The sequence below is a fragment of the Monodon monoceros genome, unplaced genomic scaffold, assembly GCF_005190385.1.
Source record: "Monodon monoceros isolate NGI ecotype Baffin Bay Population unplaced genomic scaffold, NGI_Narwhal_1 Super_Scaffold_9, whole genome shotgun sequence".
Classification (NCBI taxonomy): domain Eukaryota; kingdom Metazoa; phylum Chordata; class Mammalia; order Artiodactyla; family Monodontidae; genus Monodon; species Monodon monoceros.
Window position 1 is genome coordinate 50,858,120 of NW_021703786.1, and position 22,575 is coordinate 50,880,694.

Below are 22,575 nucleotides of genomic sequence, written 5' to 3' on the forward strand. Positions count from 1 at the left end.
GCATCTCACATGATTAGCACATGGAAAGCACTCAGCAAATATTTGTTGAACGGTTAATAGTAAACGTCTATTTACTGTTGTAAAGGAGAGCTGAATGTCTAGTCTTAACTAGCAGTATGGCTGCGTGTGGACGTGCAGGTGATGCCCTTTCCAAGGACATGCCGAGCAAGGAGGAGTGGAGCCGAAATCCAGCCTGCACTGGGCTAGCCAAGAAGCAGGCCTGGTCCCTGGCTTCATCAACCTGCAGGAGGCATCATTTTTTTTTTTTTTGCGGTACGCGGGCCTCTCACTGCTGTGGCCTCTCCCGTTGTGGAGCAGAGGCTCCAGACGTGCAGGCTCAGCGGCCATGGCTCACGGGCCCAGCCGCTCCGCGGCATTTGGGATCTTCCCGGACTGGGTCACGAACCCGTGTCCCCTGCATCTGCAGGCAGACGCTCAGGGAAGCCCAGGAGGCATCATTTTAAATTCAAAAGCACATTTTGCTTGCTAAGCATTGAGCCCCTAGGGCTGCATATATGTGGAAAGGGCACCTATTTTATGTCTCAGAAGTGCCCTGTGGGCTAGCAGGGCCCCGATACTCAACCTCAGGTAGCAGAGAAATGGTTTCTGAGGAACATGAGATGGCACAAAATGCACAAAGCAAGAAAAGTAAGCACAAAACACTGTTCTTATAAGTGGATCAAGATAAATGAACGAGGGATTGAGAGAACCAGGAGCAAGAAAAAAAGAAAGACTTAGGTTAATATGTCTGAATCGAATTCAGAAACCAACTGAAAGTTAACAGATCAGAACATTGAAGCACCCCAAATGTGATTTGTTTCTATAAAAGGCAAATCTATATATAGAGAAAATAGATTAATGGTTGCCTGGGGCTGAGAGTAGGAATGGGGATTGACTGTAAATGTGCTCACAGTTTCATTTTAAGGTGATGGAAGTGTTCTAAAATTAGATTGTGGCCGTAGTTGTACAGTTCTGTAAATGTACTAATGGTATATTGAATGGTATGCTTAAAATGGGTGGATTGTATGGTATGTAAATTATATCTCAATAAAACCATTTTAAAAACATTGTCTCTTCAGTGTTAACGTCACTAAAAGCGAACAGGACATTGTCTCTGTTGTGATACAACAGGAAGCTCACAGCAAGCATCACCTCTGAGGCATTCAAACCCCCCAAAATTGACCCTGACTCTAATCCAGCTATTAGTTTACAGGAAATGTGAGGAATAGGGGAACAAGTTAAATAACACCATAAGAAGCTGAAGAAACAAATCCAGGATGGGAGATATTCTGTAAAACAAATGGCCCAGTTTCTTCTGAAATCAGTGACATGAAAAAGGACAGGAAGGGATATCTGTTATGGATAATGAGACTTCACAGACCTATCAACTGACGCTCTCTGTGAATTTAGTTTGTATCCTGACTCAGGTAAACCAACTGGAAAAAAACACCAGACAAACATGGGAAAGTGAACACAGGTTGGATATTAGATGATGTTAAGAAATGTGAATCTTCTGGGGTATAATAATGTTATTGTGATTATACTGACAAAATCTGTTAGTGATACTGTGGGAGACAAAATAATAGTCCCCCAAAGAGGTCTACATCCTGATTCCTGGAACTTGTTACCTTACATGACAAAGAGGGTTTTGCAGTTGTGATTAAGTTGAAGATCTTGACCTGGGGAAATTACCCTGGATTATCTTGGTGGGCCCAATGTAATCACAAGTGGCTTTATAAGAGGGATACAAGAGGAGTCCGTGAGAAAAAGAAGATGTGACAGTGGAACCAGAGGTTGCAATGAGGCACATTGAAGATGGAGGAAGGGGCAGTCAGTCATGGAACACAGGCAGACTAAGTTGGAAATGGCAAGGAAATGGAAACCCTTATAGAGCCTCCAGAAAGAACACAGTCCTGCTGACACCTTGATTTTCTTATCCACCAGAAACATAAAATATTTGTGTGTAAACCACAAAACTTGTAATTTGCTGTAGTAGTTATAGGAAAGTATTACAAATATCTTTATGAATATAGCCTTTTGGTTCAACTGAATTATTTTTAGCACAAATTCCCAGGAGTAGGACTACTGGGTCGTGGCTGTTACCACCATGATTATATTGCTCTCCAAAGGACGTTTACCAATTGTCAACACTGATAACAGAATAACCTAGAAAGTGTGGACCACCATTAAATTTTTTTTTTTTTTTTTTTTTGCGGTACGCGGGCCTCTCACTGTTGTGGCCTCTCCCGTTGCGGAGCACAGGCTCCGGACGCGCAGGCTCAGCGGCCATGGCTCCCTGGGCCCAGCCGCTCTGCGGCATGTGGGATCTTCCCGGACCGGGGCACGAACCCGTGTCCCCTACATCGGCAGGCGGACTTTGAACCACTGCGCCACCAGGGAAGCCCCACCATTAAACTTTTAAAAGATAAGTTAGTGGACTTCCCTGGTGGTGCAGTGGTTAAGAATCCGCCTGCCAAGGCAGCGGTCACGGGTTCGATCTCCGGTCCGGGAAGATCACACATGCCACGGAGCAACTAAGCCCGTGCACCACAACTACTGAGCCTGCACTCAAGAGACCGAGAGCCACAACTGCTGGGCCTGCGTGCCACAACTACTGAAGCCCGTGTGCCTAGAGCCCGTGCTCTGCAACAAGAGAAGCCACTGCAATGAGAAGCCTGCGCACTGCAACGAAGAGTAGCCGCCCCCAACTTGACGCAACTAGAGAAAGCCCGCATGCAACAACGAAGACCCAATGCAGCCAAAAATAAAAAAATAAAAGATAATTTAGTATGCTTATAAGTATGCCTCCTATAACAATGTGAACGTACTTAACACTACTGAACTCTATACTTAGAATTGGTTAAGATAACTGTTATCTGTATTTTACCACAATTAAATTTTTTATTTTAATTTTTAAAAAGAAAACATTAAAAAAAAATTTAGTTGGGTGCGCCAGGTCTTCATTGCGGCTCGTGGGCTCCTTCGTTGTGGCACGCGAACTCTTAGTTGCGGCATGCATGTGGAATCTAGTTCCCCAACCAGGGATTGAACCCAGGCCCCCTGCTTTGGGAGCGTGGAGTTCCATCCACTACGCCACCAGCGAAGTCCCTAAAAATTTAAAAAAGTATATCTCAGCCACTTTTTTTGTATATTTTTATTACCAGTGAAAATGAATCTATTTCCATTTGTTTACTCCTTGAATTTCCTCATATATGAATTACCAGGTTATATCCTATGCATATGTTATTTATTGGACTTACTGTTTATTCAAGTAGTCGATTGTTACTTTTTTAAAAATAAATTTATTATTTATTTAGTTAGTTTAGGCTGCGTTGGGTCTTCATTGCTGGGCGCGGGCTTTTTCTCTAGTTGCGGTGAGCCGGGGCTACTCTTTTCGTTGTGGTGCGCGGGCTTCTCATCGTGGTGGCTTCTCTTGTTGCGGAGCACAGGCTCTAGGCACGTGGGCTTCAGCAGTTGCAGCACGCAGGCTCAGTACTTGCAGCATGCGGGCCCTAGAGCTCACGTGCTTCAGTACTTGTGGCTCGCAGGCTCTAGAGCACAGGCTCAGTAGTTGTGGCGCACAGGTTTAGTTGCTCTGTGACATGTGGCATTTTCCTGGAGCAGGGCTCAAAACCATGTCCCCTGCATTGGCAGGAGGATTCTTAACCACTGCGGCAACAGAGAAGTCCAAAGACACAATAACCTTTTAAAAAAAATAAGCCCTAAACTGCAAGATCCTGTAGGCAATGAGTAATCATATTTTTTAACATCTTATTTCCTTCTTGCAGTGGTTAGTACACTGCCATGTGTCGGCGACTATTTCCTCAAGACAGGTCAAATGAGTTATTTCTATTAAAGGAGATTCTTCAATAAAGTTGGAAGACTCCTATTTAGGGGTGTGATCTATTGACCTGGTGATGTTGGTGACATATCCACCCAGCAGCATGAGAAGTGCAGTACCATACTGCGGGAGCCACCCCTCAGTTCAGCACCATGATTTTTTTTTATCAGTTTATAATCCCAGATGCTATATCATAAATATTTCTCTTTATATTTTTGTTGCCCTGTCCACAATTTCTGTCCCTTTTAGTTCTGTTGGTTGAGAGAACAGGCAGTACAGTCAGAGGATCAACCTAAGGTTTTCAGATTTCTGCCTTTTCAGCAGTTTCTGAAAAGGCACCTTCAGATAGACTTTAGCCAGTCTTGGGAGACTATTCAGGAGAGAAGACCCAGTGGTTAAAAAGATGTTACTCCTAATCTCTGCATATCCTGTGGTCAATATGGCAGCAGGGCCAGCTTTGTAAGGTGGGGTGGGTTTTGCGAACATGTGGACCAACTCTATGATTTGGCTACCCCTATTGGGGGATCACCCCTATTAAATGATCACCTTCTACCTTTTCACTGCTACTCTTCTCAAGAGAACCCTACACTTAACCAATTCCACGTTCTCGCCTTCTTTGTGCTTCAACCAAATGCAGTCTGGCTTCCAACACCCTTTTGAAATTGATCTTGAATGAAGGTCACTAATGACCTAATTGCTATAACCAGTGGCTTTTCCTCAGTGCTAATCTTGATGTCTCTGGAGAATTTAATTCGACCATCCCCTTATTTTTGAATGCTTCTCACTTGTATTTTGACACTAACTTCTCCTGGTTCTTGCTCAAGCGTGAACCATACAAACATTAATAAACATAGCTAACGTTCATTGAGTATCAGGTTCTTTTCTTTCAATCTCCCGCTTACAAGGAAAATTCTATTCTCATTTTATAGGTGAGAAAACTGAGGTGTAAATAAGTTGAGTAATAGGCTTCCACTGCACAGGTGATAAGGAGCCACTGAACCCAGGGACTCCAAGAGCAGAGCCCATCACCTTTGCTGTGATGTGTCTGGGAGGGATTTCTAGAGGTCAGCAAATTCAGCTGTTTCACTTCATTTCTGCAAAAAATGCCATTGGGATTTTGATAGAGATTGCATTGAATCTGTAGATCACTTTGTGTAATAATGTTATACTAACAATACTGAATCTTCTGATCGGAGAACACAGAGTGTCTTTCCATTCATTTAGGTTTCCTTTAATTTCTTTCAGCAGTGTTTTGTAGTTTTTCCAGGACATCTTTCACGTTCTTGATCAGTTTATTCCTATTTTATTATTTTTGATACTGTTATGAATAGAATTGTTTTTCTTAATTTCCTCTTTGTATTGTTCATTTGCGACTGTATAAAAATACAACCGACTTGTGTGTTGCTTTTTGTATCCTCCAACTTTGCTGAATTTGTTTATTTTCTTACCATTTTTTTTTTTTTTTGTAGAACCTTTAGAGTTTTCTACATACAAGGTCATGTCTGTGAACAGAGATAATTTTGCTTCTTCCTTTACAATTTGGATGCCTTCTATTTCTTTTTATTCCCCAATTGCTCTGGCTAGAATTTCTAGAACTATGCTTGAATAGAAGTGGCAAAAGGGCGCATCTTATCTTGTTTATGATCTTAGGGTGAAGCTTTTGGTCTTTCACCATTGAGTATGATGTTAGCTGTGAGTTTCAAATATGGCCTTCATTATGCTGAGGAAGTTCCCTTCTATTCCTATCTTATCATTTTTATCATGAAAGGATGTTGGATTTCATCAAATGATTTTTTTTTGCATCAATTGAGCTGATGATTTTTTTTGTTCCCCTTCATTCTGTTAATGTAGGGTATCAATTACATGGATTGAATTTCTTGAAACAGCCTTCCATTCCTTGGTTAAATCCTACTTGGGGGCTTCCCTGGTGGCGCAGTGGTTGAGAGTCTGCCTGCCGATGCAGGCGACACGTGTTCGTGCCCCGGTCCGGGAAGATCCCACGTGCAGTGGAGCGGCTGGGCCCGTGAGCCGTGGCCACTGAGCCTGCATCCGGAGCCTGTGCTCCGCAACGGGAGAAGCCGCAGCAGTGAGAGGCCTGCGTACTGCAAAAAAAAAAAAAAAAATCCTACTTGGTCTTTTAATTTTAATATGCTGCTGAATTTAGTTTGCTATTATTTTGTTGAAGATTTTTGCATCCGTATTCATTAAGGATATTGGCTTGTAGTTTTCTTTTCTTGTAGTGTTTTTGTCTGGCTTTGGTATTAGAGGCCAGGTAATGCTGGTCTAACTAAATGAAGTAGAAAGTTTTCTATTTTTTTGGAAGAGTTTAAGAAGGATTAGTGTTAATTGTTTATCGTGTTTTGTAGACACATTCACCAGTGAAGCCATCTAGTCCTGGGATTTTCTTTGTTGGAAGATTTTTTTTTCTTTGATTGTGGTAAAGCATGCATAACATAAAATTTACTCTTTTAATAATTTTTTAGTGTACGGTTTAGTGGCATAAGTACATACATTCACATTGTTGTGCTGTTGGGAAGTTTTTGGTTTTTTTGTTTTTTTTTTTTGCGGTACGCGGGCCTCTCACTCTTGTGGCCTCTCGCGTTGCAGAGCACAGGCTCCGGACGCGCAGGCTCAGCGGCCATGGCTCACAGGCCCAGCCGCTCCGCGGCATGTGGAATCTTCCCGGACCGGGGCACGAACCTGTGTCCCCTGCATCGGCAGGCAGACTCTCAACCACTGTGCCACCAGGGAAGCCCTGTTGGGAAGTTTTTGATTACTGATTCAATCTCCTTATTTGTTATACATCAGTTCAGATTTTCTGTTTCTTCTCGAGTCAGTTTTGGTAGTTTGTGTGTATAATAATCTGTTTCTACACACAACATTTCTGATACCAAGTGTGTGTGTTTTCCACATCAAGCAGTTTTCCAATTCTCTGTGGATACCAACTGGGTGTTCTATAATTTAATTCATTTTTGACACTACCTGGAGTTAATACAACCAATTATACATTCAAATTAGGGGGAAAAAAAAGTGCTGCTGGAAAATGGTACCAGTAGACTTGCTTGATGCAGGGTTGCCACAAACCTTTAATTTGTAAAAAAACCCCACAGTATCGGGCTTCCCTGGTGGCGCAGTGGTTGAGAGTCTGCCTGCTGGTGCAGGGGACATGGGTTCGAGCCGTGGTCTGGGAAGATCCCACATGCCATGGAGCAACTAGGCCCGTGAGCCACAACTGCTGAGCCTGCTCGTCTGGAGCCTGTGCTCCGCAACGAGAGAGGCCACGACAGTGAGAGACCCGCGCACCGCGATGAGGAGTGGCCCCCGCTTGCCACAACTAGAGAAAGCCCTCGCACAGAAGCGAAGACCCAACACAGCAAAAATTAATTAATAAACAAACAAAACCACAGTATCTGCAAAGTGCAATAAAGTGAAGTGCAACAAGACGAAGTATGCCCGTACAAGAGTTTTAGGAGCTCTCTGTTAAGAACCAAGGACAAAGACCAAATATATATTTCTTATTGTATCATGATATCAGTGTGTTTCTAGGAATTTGTTCATTTCATTTGTTATCCAATTTATAAAACTTAACACTCCTTATTTCGGTAAGGTTGGTGATAACGTCCTCACTTTCATTTCTAATTTTAATAATTTGAGTCTTCTTTTTTTCATAGTCAATCTAACTACAGGTTTTTCAGTTTTGTTAATCTTTTCAAAGAACCAACTCAGTTTGTTGATTTTCTTTTTTTTCTGTTTTCTATTTTACTTATCTCCACTTTAATATTTTTTATTTATTTCCTTATGTTGTACTTCTTGTAGTTCCTTAAGTTGTACAGTTAGGTTATCAATGTCAGAGCCTTCTTTTTTAAAATCTGTTTAACACATATATGTTTTAATTGAAGTATAGTTGATATACAATATTTCAGATGTACAGCAAAGTGAATCAGTTACGTGTATGTGTATATATATATATATATGTATTCAGATTCTTTTCCATTACAGGTTATTACAAGGTATTAAATATAGTTCCTTGTGCTATATAGTAGGTCCTTGTTGTTTATCTGTTGGTTTTTTTTTGGCTGCGCCACGCGGCTTCTGGGATCTTAGTTCCCTGACCAGGGATTGAACCGGGCCCTCGGCAATGAAAGTAATGAGTCCTAACCACTGGACTGCCAGGGAAATCCCATTGTTTATCTATTTTATATATAGTAGTGTGTATCTGTTAATTCCAAACCGAAATTCCCAATTTATCCCCCCCCACACCGCTTTAACAAGTATTTATTGAACACCGGAAGTGTGAGTGCTTAGATCTGATCCCCAACTCCTACGCGCTAATTGAGATATTTACTCCTCACTCCCTCAGGTTTCCTAAGGATGAGACTGCTCAGTGAGACTCTGACTGTACCTGCTGCATCACAAAGATCTACGCAGAGCACGATGGGCATGGGGGCTGAGGGAGGAACACCCATGTAGGCAGTGTGGATCTCACCAGGTACTTTTATTCATGCCAGCAGGTCAGTGGCAGGTTCCCATCTGAGACAGCTTGCTGAAATCTACAGCCAGACTGACGTTCCCTCCAACTAAAGCTGGTTAATGATGACCATGAGCAGGCGCAGGACTGCTCACGGTCATCATGAGCAGTCAGATTTCAAAGCTTTACTTCTTTTATCAGTACTCCTGATTTTGTTTGTTTGTTTGTTTTTTGTTTTTTTTTTTGCAGTACACGGGCCTCTCACTGTTGTGGCCTCTCCCGTTGCGGAGCACAGGCTCCGGACGCGCAGGCTCAGCGGCCATGGCTCACAGGCCCAACCGCTCCGCGGCATGTGGGATCTTCCCGAACCGGGGCACGAACCCGTGTCCCCTGCATCGGCAGGCGGACTCTCAACCACTGCGCCACCAGGGAAGCCCAGTACTCCTGATTTTATAAACGAAGCCCACCAACTCCATTCCTACCCAAACCTCTTGGTAAACTTGTGTATAGTAGGGCTTCACAGGGATCCAAATATTTTTAATAAAGCTTTGAAGCATATAGGAGTAGGACCAAAGACTCAGGCTGACCCAACCTGCAAGATCCTTCTGCTTTTTAAAAAATTTTTTTAACATTTTTTTGTTTGTTTTTTTGCGTTGGGTCTTCATTGCTGTGCGTGGGCTTCCTCTAGTTGTGGCGAGCGGGGGCTACTCTTCGTTGTGGTGCGTGGTCTTTTTGTTGCTGTGGCTTCTCTTGTTGCGGAGCAGGGGCTCTAGGTGCATGGGCTTCAGTAGTTGCAGCATGTGGGCTCAGTAGTTGCGGCACGCGGGCTCAGTAGTTGTGGCTTGTGGGCTCTAGAGTGCAGGCTCAGTAGTTGCAGCGCACAGGCTTAGTTGCTCTGCGGCATGTGGGATTTTCCTGGACCAGAGATTGAACCCATGTCCCCTGTGTTGGCAGGTGGGTTCCTAACCACTGCGCCGCCAGGGAAGTCCCCTTCTTTTTAATGTAGACGTTTACAGCTATAAATTTCCCTTAGCAGGATTTTTGCTGCATCTCATAATTTTTGGTATAGTGTATTTTAATTTTTATTCATTTCAAGGTATTTTCTAATTTCCCTTGTATTTTCTTCTTTGACCCATCAGTTAGTTAACAGTGTTATTTAATTTCCACATATCTGCAGATTTTCCTAGTTTTCCTTCTCTTATTGATTTCCAACTTCATTCCTTTGTGACAAGAAAAGACACTTTGTATGAGTTCAGTCTTTTTTTTTGCGGTACGCGGGCCCGTCACTGCCATGGCCTCTCCCGTCACAGAGCACAGGCTCCGGACACGCAGGCTCAGCGGCCATGGCTCACGGGCCCAGCCGCTCCACAGCACGTGGGATCCTCCTGGACCGGGGCACGAACCCGTGCCCCCTGCACCAGCAGGCGGACTCTCAACCACTGCGCCACCAGGGAAGCCCTGATTTCAGTCTTTTAGTATTAAGATTTGTTTTGTGGCCTAACATATGGTCTCCAGTTAACTTTACAGATGAACATGAAGCTCAGAGGTGAAATGACTTTCTGAAGGTCACACATTTGTTTAGTTATAGAATTAGAGCTAGAACCCAGGTCTTTTGATTCTTAGTCATTCATCATTGACATTTGATAAGGTGTATTAAAAGTGTGAAGGGGCTTAAGGAGCCAAACTTTGCTGGCTCTTCTGCTTTCTCCTATCACTTGAAGGTAAGTATTCTCCAAGGTTTTGTTTGTCCTCCTACCTCCACACATTCTCTAGCTGCTTCCATTGCAGCCTCCCTCCAGCTTGGAATGCCAGTCCCCTTTTCCAATTCCATGCCTGTTATTTCTACTTTAGTGATATGTGAGAACCTTAGAACCAACATGTGATAAAAGGAACTCACGTTTTTCTCTGCATTCCGTCAGCAAATTTTCCTAGCATTCCTTTTTTTGTTGTTAATGGTACTGCCACTCATTATCCCAGTGACTCAGGGTGGGAAGACTGAAGGTCAATTTTAATTTTTTTCCCTTCACAAGGTCTTCAAATCTGATTAGCTGGAAACTGTTGTGGTTTCCCTCTGTAGTACTATTCCTATTTATCCTTTCTTTCACATTTTCACTGCTATTCTATTACCTTTTGCCTGTATTATTGTAATAACCTGATAATTCATGCTGCTCTTTAATTACTGCTATACAATATTTATAATCTTTTTAAAGAATAACTATGACGGTGTCATCCTCCTCGCAAAATCATCAAACAATAGCTTCCTTGCGCCCACTGAATAAGGTGCACACTTCTCAGCTTGCCATCCAGGGCTCCTCATAATTTTGTTCCAAGCTTTTTATTCCACATTTATTGCAGACTTTACCACACGGCATATGCTCTAATTACCTAAGCCTTAGTCTTGCAACACATACTGTACTGAGTACAAGGTGCTGCGAATCCATTGGGAAGCAAAACAGACCAGGTCCTTTCCCATTCTTGCCTCCTGGATCTCAGTCTGATCTTGGACCTACTCTTCTGCACCTTGCACTCCAGACCAGGCTCCTCTAAGAACTTCCCTGTTCCTACCCATGGTGGGCCTAAAGGGAAAAAGGCGGCTGAGGGAGAGGAACAGGAAAAGATTGCAAAGTGCGAAGGTCAGGTGTGAAATCTGCAGCCCTCCTTCCCCTATCAACTACAGCAGGGCCCAACTCTTTACCCCGGAGTTAAACGAGTCTGAATAAGGGCCAGGACTGGGCTTGGCTGAGAAAACAGGGGCAATGGGAGAGAAGTTGGTTTCGGAGAGGAAAGCTTGCGATTTCAAAAACCGTTACAGCCTCTCGTTTCTCAGCCCGCAGTCCAGGCTCTCCTGCTCACTCTCTCCTGGAGCAGTCCAAACTGGCCTCACCTGGCCTCCCTCGCTCCCTCGTGGCGTCTCCTTCCCCGCAGTCGCAGTTCCCGCCTAGAGCAGCCGCTGAGCCCACGGAGGAGGGGCGTCTAGCTGGTTCCAGCCTCTTCGGGCACTTAGCTCGCGGACCCGCCCCCCGCGCCAGTTGCCAGGGAGCGGTTGCCATAGAGCTGAGCAGTTGTCCGCGTGCGCAGGCGGAAGTCCCGGATTGAGGCGCCGCCATTTTTGCAGCCCGGGCGCGGAGCGAGAGGCTGAGAGTTGGAGACGCTATCCGCTTCCATCCGTCGCGCAGACCCTGCCGGAGCCGCTGCCGCTATGGATGATCGGGAGGATCTGGTGTACCAGGCGAAGCTGGCCGAGCAGGCTGAGCGATACGACGGTGAGTTGGCGGGGCAACGGGGGGCTGGAATTCTCGGACCCTCTGCCGCCGCCCACAGAGGCCGGGAGCAGGAGACAAAATGGCGGCATCGTCTCCAAGCCTAGCCCGGGGACGTGGATTCGGGAAGCAGGAAATGGCCTCTGGGCTCCCGGAGCGGTAGGAGGCTCCAGGCTCAGGAATTTGACCTGTTCGGAGTCCTCAGCTGCAGACATTCGCGAGCCGAGGAGACCAAGGCCATAGGGTGGAGGAGTTGGTTGTAAAATGGCGGCTGGGGGGGAGGGCGAGTCCCGGGGCGGGGGCGGGGGAGGAGATGGCGGGTGCTGTCTCCGGGCGAGCAATCCCCAGGGGAGTTTCTGGGCCGGTTTGGGGACGTGGTGAACAATTTGGTGGCGTGATGAGGGAAGAAACACCCGCCACATGGGGGAGAGTGGCGACTCGGCGCTGTAGCGCGGGCGCCTTTTAGGGAAATATGGCGGGTGGGGGCGGTGGCTTTTCCCCGGAGGCCCAAAGTGGGGCGGCGGCTGTGGAGTCTCACAAAGGAGAACCCTTGCAAGCGGAGGGCTTCTCTGGGCTTGTGGTGGGGGGCCGTCTTGGATGAGGGTGGGGGAAGGGGGGAGAAAGTGGGAATCACTGCAGTTCATCCTTGGGCGGAGGCCAGCTGAGATGCTACGGTCGGATTTCCTTCCCGTAGGCCGGCACACCTTGTAGCGGGGTTTTTTAGGCTTTCCGTTCAACCTCGCTTTTTTCTAGGGAGGCCTAGAAAAATCTCTTTCACGTTCCCTGTCCTCAGACTTATCCCAGAGAGCTCGAAGTTTCTGTAATCATTTTCTGGCTCCATAAGTTGTGGGTTCTGCTGGATAGAACATTGAACAGGAAAAAAGGAGATCATGACTCTTAGTCTCTTTTCCATGCCTGTGCTTCAGTCTACTGGTATTTAAAAATGATGACTTTCCTGTTTATACGCAGCGTTATGACAAATGGAAGGACCTGTTGAAAAATAAAGTTTTTTCAAATAACGTGTAGTAACTATTTGGTTGACTCCCCTGGCTTGGAATGCGTGTTCGTACTTCATTGGGGATATTCAGTTATTCCAAAGCACTCAGCAGAGACTTCGGTTTTTGTATTAAGAACATAAGGGATCCCAGCAGATCCTGTTTTCTTTTCTCCAGTTTTAATAGACGGCTTTATGTACAGATTGGAACAGTTCTTCTTTGTTCATTGCTCCTTTGTCCCTAAAGGTGCTATAGTCATTTTTCAGAACTTTATCGAAGTGGCCATTGTGTCTGTTTGCTCAGTCCCAAAGTGCTGCTTTTTTTAATTGCCCCTCCCGGCCTGGGTCCCTCCCTTCCCCCATTTTGGACCTAGGTATTTGAATTACCCCCACATCCTTTAAACTAGGATTATCAAAACAAAAAATCATATGTATGCTTTTTGTGTTTTTAATGCTGTTGTGGGGTGAAACATGGTTGGAATCAAGTGTCAGTGATCTTTAGATTTTGCTTCATTAAACCATTTATTTTTCAACATTCTGCGTGGGAACCTTGCTTTCCTTGAATGCCTGTTTGGTCGTGTGAATAGCTTCAGGGCTAGTCCCAGTGTGTCATCATACCTTAGGATTCAGGAATTTGAAAATTAGGAGAAAAGACCTCGAACTCAAATTTAGGAAAGATCACTAAATTTCGTTTTGTAAATCCTTAAATTGCTGTTTGTATTGAACAAGATTTCTGTTGGGAGGAGGAGGGGAATAAGATGGGGAAATACAGCTCAAGGTCAGACTTGTCTTTATTTCAGTATTTAAAAGTCAAACAAATGTAGGTGTGCTTGTAATGGAAGTTTTTTTCTTCTTCCCCTCTCCTGCCCCAAATAGGTTCCCCTCTTAATCTACCAGTGCCCTTGTGAAGAAACTCTAAATTGTATTTGAATGTTTTTTGTTGTGTAGGGATTTAGGCTTTGAGTAAACCTGCTCTGATCACCAAAAAGGACATGGAGGAAGGTTTTTTTAAGAACTTATTTTAAAAACTGATTTGGAAGCTTGTGATTGTAGCTTCCAAGTAAGTGACAGTTTAGTGTGAAAATCATATTTTTGGAATTGGGTGTTGAGGATTTTTGACCAAAGGCTTAATTGGTTATTCATCACAGGACTATAGAGCCACATCCTTACTGTTGTTTAAACATTAGGGTTGTCCTTCAGGATCTAAGGGTGGGGGGTATATAGGATCTCCCAGGTGGAGAGGATCTCTTGTGACTTTTGGGCACAAAATTGGGAGGGAGTCATTGGAAAGGAAGAAGAGGAAGACAGTCATTAGGAATCATCCTCTACCTTTGTCCACTCCTTTATTGGGTGCAATAATTCAGTTTTGTTTGTGGTCACAAAAAAAATGGCCCCATAGTTATAAGTTGCCAAACAATTTATCAGGTATGGGGAAGGTGAAGAGTGCTTTTGATGATTTGGTTTGGTGTAGTTGGATATACATACTGGCTTTTTTCCTTGTTCTTGCAGTACCTTTAGCTTTTATCTTGAATGTTATGTTGAACCTAGTACTTCAACTTTTTTGTGGCATCATTTAACTTTGTCCTGGTGAATTGGAATCAATTGATGCAGATTATTTAATGGTACTGGAGGACGAGCTAAGCTGTGTTCAGGAAAAGGACAGTTTGGTGTTGCAGATGGGAAATATTGAAGTTTGGGGCTAGGACTGTTCACTTTGAAGATCAAATCTAGCATCTTATCATGTAACAACAGTAGTCTAAGGGATGGTTTTTATATCCTTCATAACCATATTAAGCAAGCCTATCATCTTTTAGCATTTCTGAAGTCTTAACTTCTCATGTATATGAACCATATTAGTATGGGAAAGTGGGGAATATAGAGGGGGGAAAATGAGTACTTTCTACATTTTTTGAGAATAGAGCGGTCACCATAAGCTACATTTGGGTTGTGGGGTAGTGCTGGTTTTGGCCTGTTCTCACTTTTCTTCTCCATGTGATGATTAGCTCCACGTGAGGTAGGGGTAACATTTTGATGGTCGAGTTTGATTCAGTCTGTGAACGGAACACCAGGAATGCATCTGTTCTGTGTCACTTGAGAGCTGTCCTTTTAAGACACCAGAGCCTCATCTCTGGCTTATTTTGGTAGTCAGTGAGGGGTGGGGGGCATGTTTTGAATTACCTCCTTAATATACATCTTGTTAGGAAAAAAAAAAATGGAAAAGAGTAAATTGACTTTAGTAATGAGTTTAAAAGCACAGGTTAATTATCAGTTCTTTGACTATAGGCCAGTAATAATTTTTATTGTTGCAATTTCACTTAATGCTGAAATTGCTATTTCAGTTAATGGAGTTAAGTTTATTGCATACATTTCTCCTATCTAAACATAAGCAGAGTTGGATAATGCAATTTAAAAATTCCTCCTACAAGTAGCTTTTAGTCTTTGTGTTTAAGGTAGATGCTCTTTTGTGTATATTTTAGTGCATATACACAATATATAGTTCAGTCTATTCTGTTGGCTTACAAAACTATAGAATATAATGAAATCATGAATCATTGCAATTTGAGGTGGTGATGGGGTAAATTCTTACTGTGGACATTTCTAGGCACCCTTTTCACCTTTGAATTCTAGTATGGGGAAGAACACAGATACTAAACTGAGCAAATTTTGGATTCATTAAGTACAAGCAAACCCAGTGAAAGTCCATACAAATAAGCAGGCTTTTCATAATTGTTTTATAGCTTGGTCAGGGGAATATGAAATATTCAGAAAATTTCTTGACTTTAACCTGGTATATAGCAAGTGAAATTTCAGCACAGTGAATTAATGTATCTGATTTTACAAATGAATTTCAAATACTTAAGAAGCTGATCTGAAAGCATGATTTTTTTTTTAAAGGGCTGTAAGACTGATTTTCCAGCAATTTTTTAGCCTTATATTTAAGTAAAGTGTATTTAAACAGTAGTGACAGGCATAGGATAAAGGTTAAAATTTTAAACTTTACGTTATATAGTTTCATATTTATATAGAATTTCACAGACCACTTTCAGAAAATTTTTTACTTATTTCATGTGATATTGAAGTAGGTAGTGTTAATTCCATTTTATGGTTCAGGAAAGTAAATTTGAGAAGACTTAGTGATTTTTTTTTGTTTTGTTTTGTTTTTTAATTTTCCTGTATCACATGATTAGTTGGCAAGTACATGGCAAAGCCAGAACTTGTCTGTCTGATGACCTTTAGACTGGTACTCTTATTTCTCCTGAGCCACTCACAAAAGACCCATGTGTAACTAAATCAGATGGTGCCTTGTGGGAGGAGGGGTATGCTTTTTTTTTTAGCAGTTACTTCACATAATATGTTTTGGTATTTATGACTTGACTCGTATCCATTGTAAATAGGTAAGATATCTTCATACTTTTCTAAAGAAACCTCTTGTTTTCTTTCAAAAACAAGGCACAGTGAATGAAGTTAGAGTGATGAATTTTAGGTAGTCTCAAAGTGTGTTTATATTTAGGTTTTTTGCTTTATCGCAATTTCTGTATTGGGATATAACTTAATGCCATGCATTTCTGTAAAGTACTTCTAAAACGTTTCTGCCCCTCACCTTAGTCTTAATGAATGCAGCCCTTAAATTAATGATATAGTCATAAAAATTTTGGGGGGCAGGGAGGTTGGCAAATGATTCTCAAATGTTCCAGATAGTAGCCTAGCTAGCTGTTAAGCAGAATCTATTAAGGGGTAGTGGGGAACAGAAACAAAATTGTTTTCACGGTTTTTGAAATGGTCAGTTAACAGTTTGATACAGTTAAATACAGATACATCCCAGTTGACAGATTGGTTTGCCAAGATAACATTACTTTGAGCTCATTAACTAAATATTCATGCAAGTCCTAGGAACAATTTCAGAAGCTCGTTTAAGTTTACTAAGTTGTAATAACAACTGCCATAATAATAGAAGGGTCATCATAATTTATTCAAGTCAGGATACCTTGAAGTGAAGGGGTGCCAATTCATAATTGTGCTGAAACTGCAAATTTGCCCTATGGTCGTCCTACTTAAGACCATTTGTTGCTACTAGTTGTCTCATTTAGAAAGTTTCCTAAGCTTTGTCCATCCCTGTACCACCAAGATATCTTAGATCTGAATCCCCACAATATTGGTTTTCTTCTTTCAAATGAAGTTATTATTTGGCAGAACATAAGACGGATCAAAGGCAAAGTGAAAACTTTCCTCCTCTCACTCCCCTTTCCCGCAAATGGGAGCTGGAAAAGTCAAGAATACAGTAGTTGCTGAAAACAGAGCTTACTGGCATACTAACTAGTCTATCAGACTGATAGTGTCAAAGCCAAGTATGTTTTATGTATGTTTACCTTGAGCTAGATCTGTGTTTAAAAATACTTGACTTAGGGCTTCCCTGGTGGCGCAGTGGTTGGGGGTCTGCCTGCTGATGCAGGGGACACGGGTTCGTGCCCCGGTCCGGGAAGATCCCACAGGCCGCGGAGCGGCTGGGCCTGTGCCCCATGGCTGCTGAGCCTGTGCTCCGCGGTGGGAGAGACCACAGCGGTGAGAGGCCTGCGTACTGCAAAAAAAAAAAAGAAAAAAACTTAGGTGCAGACCCTTAGCAGCAGGGTCTGTCTTAAGTTTAGAACTTTGCAAATAATATTTTTAAAGTCTCACCCACGTCTTGTTATGATCATTATGTTTAGAACACTGAATCCTGAATAGTTTAGAAAACATACGATCATGATGCTGGTTTATCTTTTTGAAATTTAATCTTGAATTTATTGCCCTTCTTCCAGTGATCGATCCATCATAGTAGCTGGGCATATCTGTCATTGGTAGGCTTCATTTGTGATCAGGACAGGATTTTATCTAGCTAAAGCAATATGAAATGTGTTAAGCCCTTCTCTTCACATATAAAAATTTGGAGGAGACACGTTACTATGAGTAAGAATTAATGACTTTTGGACTTCCCTGGTGGCGCAGTGGTTAAGAATCCGTCTGCCAGTGCAGGGGACACGTGTTCGACCCCTGGTCCGGGAAGATCCCACATGCCGCGGAGCAGCTAAGCCCGTGCGCCACAACTACTGAGCCTGCGTTGCGTTCTAGAGCCTGCGAGCCACCACTACTGAGCCCGTGTGCCATAACCACTGAAGCCCATGCGCCTAGAGCCTGTGCTCCGCAACGAGAAGCCAGTGCAATGAGAAACCTGGGCACCTCAATGAAGAGTAGCCCCCGCTCACCACAACTAGAGAAAGCTGGCGCGCTCAATGAAGACCCAACACAGCCAAAAATAAATAATAAATAAATTTATAATAAATAGTTACCTTGTTAAATTTGCTTGTTAGGAAGTCAGAATACTTAAAAAAATGACTTTCATACTTTGGTGGATGTAATGTAGTGCAAAGGCCTTGGAATCATTTGGATTCCTCATCTATAGAATGGGAATTAATGATATCTACCTTGCTTGCTAATTTCAAGGGTGGTTATGAAGTTGTGGGGTTTTGTAAACTGCAAAGTATAATTATCAGGTAGTAGTCTTAATTGTGAAAATTTCCTTTTACCCATTGTCAGAGATGAAGTAAATGTTTTTGCTGTTGATCTACATTCATATTAGAGGATAACGTACCTTTGTTTTTTTTTGGGGGGGGGGGTACGCGGGCCTCTCACCGCCGTGGCCTCTCCTGTTGCTGAGCACAGGCTCCGGATGCGCGGGCCCAGCGGCCATGGCTCACGGGCCCAGCCGCTCCGTGGCATGCGGGATCCTCCCGGACCGGGGCACGAACCCACGTCCCCCGCATCGGCAGGCAGATTCTTAACCACTGCGCCACCAGGGAAGCCCTGACGTACCTTTTTTGAGTTATTCTTAGCAAGTGTACTGTCATGGGTTTAGTGTCCAAGTTAGATTTGCATAAAGGTTAGTTCCCAAAACAAAATCCTTAATCTTAACTCATCTGTAAAATTGCATATCCAGAGGATGAAGGTTGTCCAAATTTATTCCCAAGCAGTTTAACCTATACTTTGGCCATGTTGAGGTATGTAGTACTTGATTTTTTTGGCTGCACCTTGTGGCATACAGGATCTTAGTTCCCTGACCAGGGATGGAACTTGCGCCCCCTGAAGTGGAAGCGCGGAGTCCTAACCAGTGGACCGCCAGGGAGTCCCTGGTATGTAGTTCTTCCTTTTTTCTTTTTTAATTTATTTAATTAATTTATTTTTGGTTGCATTGGGAGTCCCTGTAGTTCTTTTGATATTAATTCCAGGTTAATATTCAGGAGGATATACTTATCTCCCTAGCAGATATAACACCTGTTGTCTATGGGTTTGGGATGAAAGGTTCCATATTACAAAAGCGTAAAAGTAAATCAGTGTTAAGTATTTGCATGTTAGCAGTCTCAGGTTACTGACTAGGAAAAAATATTATGTGTAACCAGTATCGTGAGATGTGATTTTAAAGGCTTAGTGTAAGCCTTGGGCAGTGAATGGGTTCTGATTAAAGAAAGCTACCAATTATGAGCTTCCCTGGTGGTGCAGTGGTTAAGAATCCACCTACCAGTGCAGGCGACATGGGTTCGAGCCCTGGTCCGGGAAGATCCCACATGCCGCAGAGCAACTAAGCCCATGCGCTACAACTACTGAAGCCTGCGCACCTAGAGCCCGTGCTCCACAACAAGAGAAGCCACTGCAATGAGAAGCTCGCGCACCACAACAAAGAGTAGCCCCTGCTCGCCACAACTAGAGAAAGCCCACATGCAGCAATGAAGACCCAACGCAGCCAAAAACAAATAAAATAAATAAATTTGTATGAAAATAAGCTACCAATTAATACTACGTAATCCTTGGTGGTTAGTCATTTGAAGATTTAAGGACCTTGGAATGGTGGTGGTGAATACTTTTGTGTTGTAGAAATGTGTCCTGCTTAAGAGTTTATGTGATTGATTGATTTTGTTTGCGCATAATGGGCTAAATCATAAATTAGTAAAAATTTATAATAGGATTACCATGAGAATTTCGACACATTTTATGCCCTTTGACTATAAAATATCACTTAGGACAGTTATAATTTTGCTTTTATAAGTTTTTCAAAAGGTATTCATTAATACAAATTTTTTTTTGTGCACAGTAGAGTTTTCCCTCCACAACTTTAAAATACGTTACTATGAAAGTGCTGCAATTTTTTTTTTTTTTTTTGTATGAAAGTGCTGCAATTTTGATGAGAGTTTCTTGGCTGTTCAAAGACTTAGGAAAATAAATCAGATTACTAAATTTGAATAAGAAGTATAACTCTTCTCCTGAATCAGTGCATGGGTTATTTCTGGTCATTTTACCTCTCATGTGCTCCAAAACAAAATTTTAAGGTTTTTTAATTTCAGTATCAAATTCTACAGAAATTATGAAAAGAGATTGACTTTAAGCTCTTTTTTTTCCACTCCCATATGTACCTTAGGTCATTTACTTCCCCAATCTTTTACATTTTTTTTGGTTCTAGTACAAGGTAAACATGTTTGCATGCCTGAGGGAGTATCTTCGTAAATTCTAAGAGGAGAAATCTCCAGTTCTGATGGAGTAAGAGGGATCTTTTTTTTCCTCTCAGTATTGAGACTCGTGGGCAAGATACCTTTCTGGAGTCAAAATTGTAGAGTCGTTGTAAAAGGATGTCTGTTTTCTACCTATCAGAAGCTAATCAGGAACGTTAAAAAATATTTTTTTTATAAATTTATTTTTGGGTGTGTTGGGTCTTTGTTGCTGTGCGTGGGCTTCTCTGGTTGCGGCGAGCGGGAGCTACTCTTCGTCGGGGGGCGCGGGCTTCTCATTGCGGTGGCTTCTCTTGTTGTGGAGCACGGGCTCTAGGCGCGTGGGCTTCAGTAGTTGTGGCGCGTGGGCTCTAGAGTGCAGGCTCAGTAGTTGTGGCGCACGGGCTTAGTTGCTCCGCGGCATGTGGGATCTTCTCGGACCAGGGATCGAACCCATGTCTCCTGCATTGGCAGGCGGATTCTTAACCACTGCTCCATCAGGGAAGCCCTAAAATTTTTTTAAGGCTAGATTTTTTCTGGCCGGCTGCGCAGCTTGTGTTATCTTAGTTCCCCAACTACGGATCGAACCTGGGCCCTCAGCAGTGAAAGTGTGGAGTCCAAACCACTGGACCACCAGGGAATTCCCAAGGCTAAAAATTGTTTTACTCTTTTTTAAGGGAAGGTATGAGTTAATTTTAGAGTGAGAGGCTCCTCTGTTTAGGCTGGTGCATGAAGAAGAAAAATGGTACATATTTGAGTGTCAAGATTATTGTGTTTTGAAAAGCCTTAGTATTCAGAGTATGTACCAGGCACTGTTCTAAACAAGTTGGGATTCACCAGTAAACAAAACAGACAAAAGGCCTGTTCAAGGAGCTTATTTTGCAGTGAATGCCTAAATGCTTTTAGAATTACTCTTCTGTTAGTATGTGTAATTAAGAGTTAATTTGAGGGTGGGAGGGAGGGAGACGCAAGAGGGAAGCGATATGGGAACATATGTATATGTATAACTGATTCACTTTGTTATAAAGCAGAAACTAACCATTGTAAAGCAATTATACTCCAATAAAGATGTAAAAAAAAAAGTTAATTTGAATTAGTCAATAACAACAGTGGTGTTTGGTACAATGTAAGGCATTATACCTGGTGCTGGTCCCTGTCCCATATCAAATTCTTTCTTCATTGACTACTAGTGTTAAGTGGTATTAACAAACAAAAGTTTTCTCAAAAAATTATTTTCATTGACTCTGTGGTAATAAAACCCTGTAACAGTACCATCTACAATTTATTGAAAACTATTCCAGGTGCTTAACATTCCCTCAATCCTCAAAAACAACCCTGCAGAGTAGGTACTTTTACAGATAAGGATTAAGAACTTTAGGAAAGGTGGCAGCAGTAGGGATCACTGAGATTCAGCTAGTCTATTTCATTCCCATTAGTCCAAACCACTTGAAGCTCTATTTCTGTTCCTTACATTAAAAAAAAAGAAAAATTTTTTTTTATTTGTTTCTGGCTGTGTCGGGTCTTTGTTGTGGCATGTGGGCTTCTCTCTAGTTGTGGCGTGTAGCTTCTGTAGTTGTGACACGCGGGCTCACTAGTTGGGGCTTGTGGACTTAGTTGCCCTGCGGCATGTGGGATCTTAGCTCCCCGACCAGAGATCGAAGCCGAGCCCCCTCAATTGGAAGGTGGATTCTTAACCACTGGACCACCAGGGAAGTCCCTGTTTCTTAGTTTTTTTTTTTTAATATATATAAATTTATTTATTCTTATTTTATTTTTTTGGCTGCACTGGGTCTTCACTGCTGTGCTGCGCGGGCTTTCTGTAGTTGCGGCGAGCGGGAGCTACTCTTCGTTGTTGTGCGTGGGCTTCTCATTGCAATGTCTTCTCTTGTTGCAGAGCACAGGCTCTAGGCACGTGGGCTTCGGTAGTTGCACCACGCAGGCTCAGTAGTTGTGGTGCATGGGCTTAGTTGCTCCGTGGCATGTGGGATCTTCCCGGACCAGGGCTCGAACCTGTGTCTCCCGCATTGGCACGCGGATTCTTAACCACTGCGCCACCAGGGAAGCCTTGTTCTTTAGGTTTTAATTTTATAACTTAAAGGTTATTTTGAACAGTCTTTTGGCTTAATTTGTGTTTTCTTTCATATATGAATAAGGCAGAAGGGTATGTAGGTTTGAGTATATTTTTTATTGAAGAGAGAGATGAGATAGGAGAATGAGCACTGGACCAGAAATCATTAAATTTAGGGGAGGTCTGTCATGTCCATGTTTTATTTCTGATTACTGTCCCTTCAGACATGTAACTTAGTCTCAGGGCCTGTTTTTCTCATCTATGTAATAGACTTCTTTTATTATTATTATTATTTTTTTATTGGAGTATAATTGCTTTACAATGGTGTGTTAGTTTCTGCTTTGTAACAAAGTGAATCAGTTATACATATGTTCCCATATCTCTTCGCTGTTGTGTCTCCCTCCCACCCTCCCTATCCCACCCCTCTAGGTGG

At 42.8% G+C, this 22,575-nt stretch overlaps 1 protein-coding gene across 1 annotated transcript in view; it reads left to right on the forward strand.

Moving 5' to 3' along the window:
* Positions 1 to 11,401: 11,401 nt before the first annotated feature.
* Positions 11,402 to 22,575, forward strand: part of YWHAE (tyrosine 3-monooxygenase/tryptophan 5-monooxygenase activation protein epsilon) — a 50,453-nt gene continuing 39,279 nt past the window's right edge. The window contains exon 1 of the mRNA XM_029210753.1: positions 11,402 to 11,572. Coding sequence (XP_029066586.1) covers positions 11,509 to 11,572 — 64 coding nt within the window. The 5' untranslated portion in view covers positions 11,402 to 11,508. The remainder of the gene's footprint in view (positions 11,573 to 22,575) is intronic.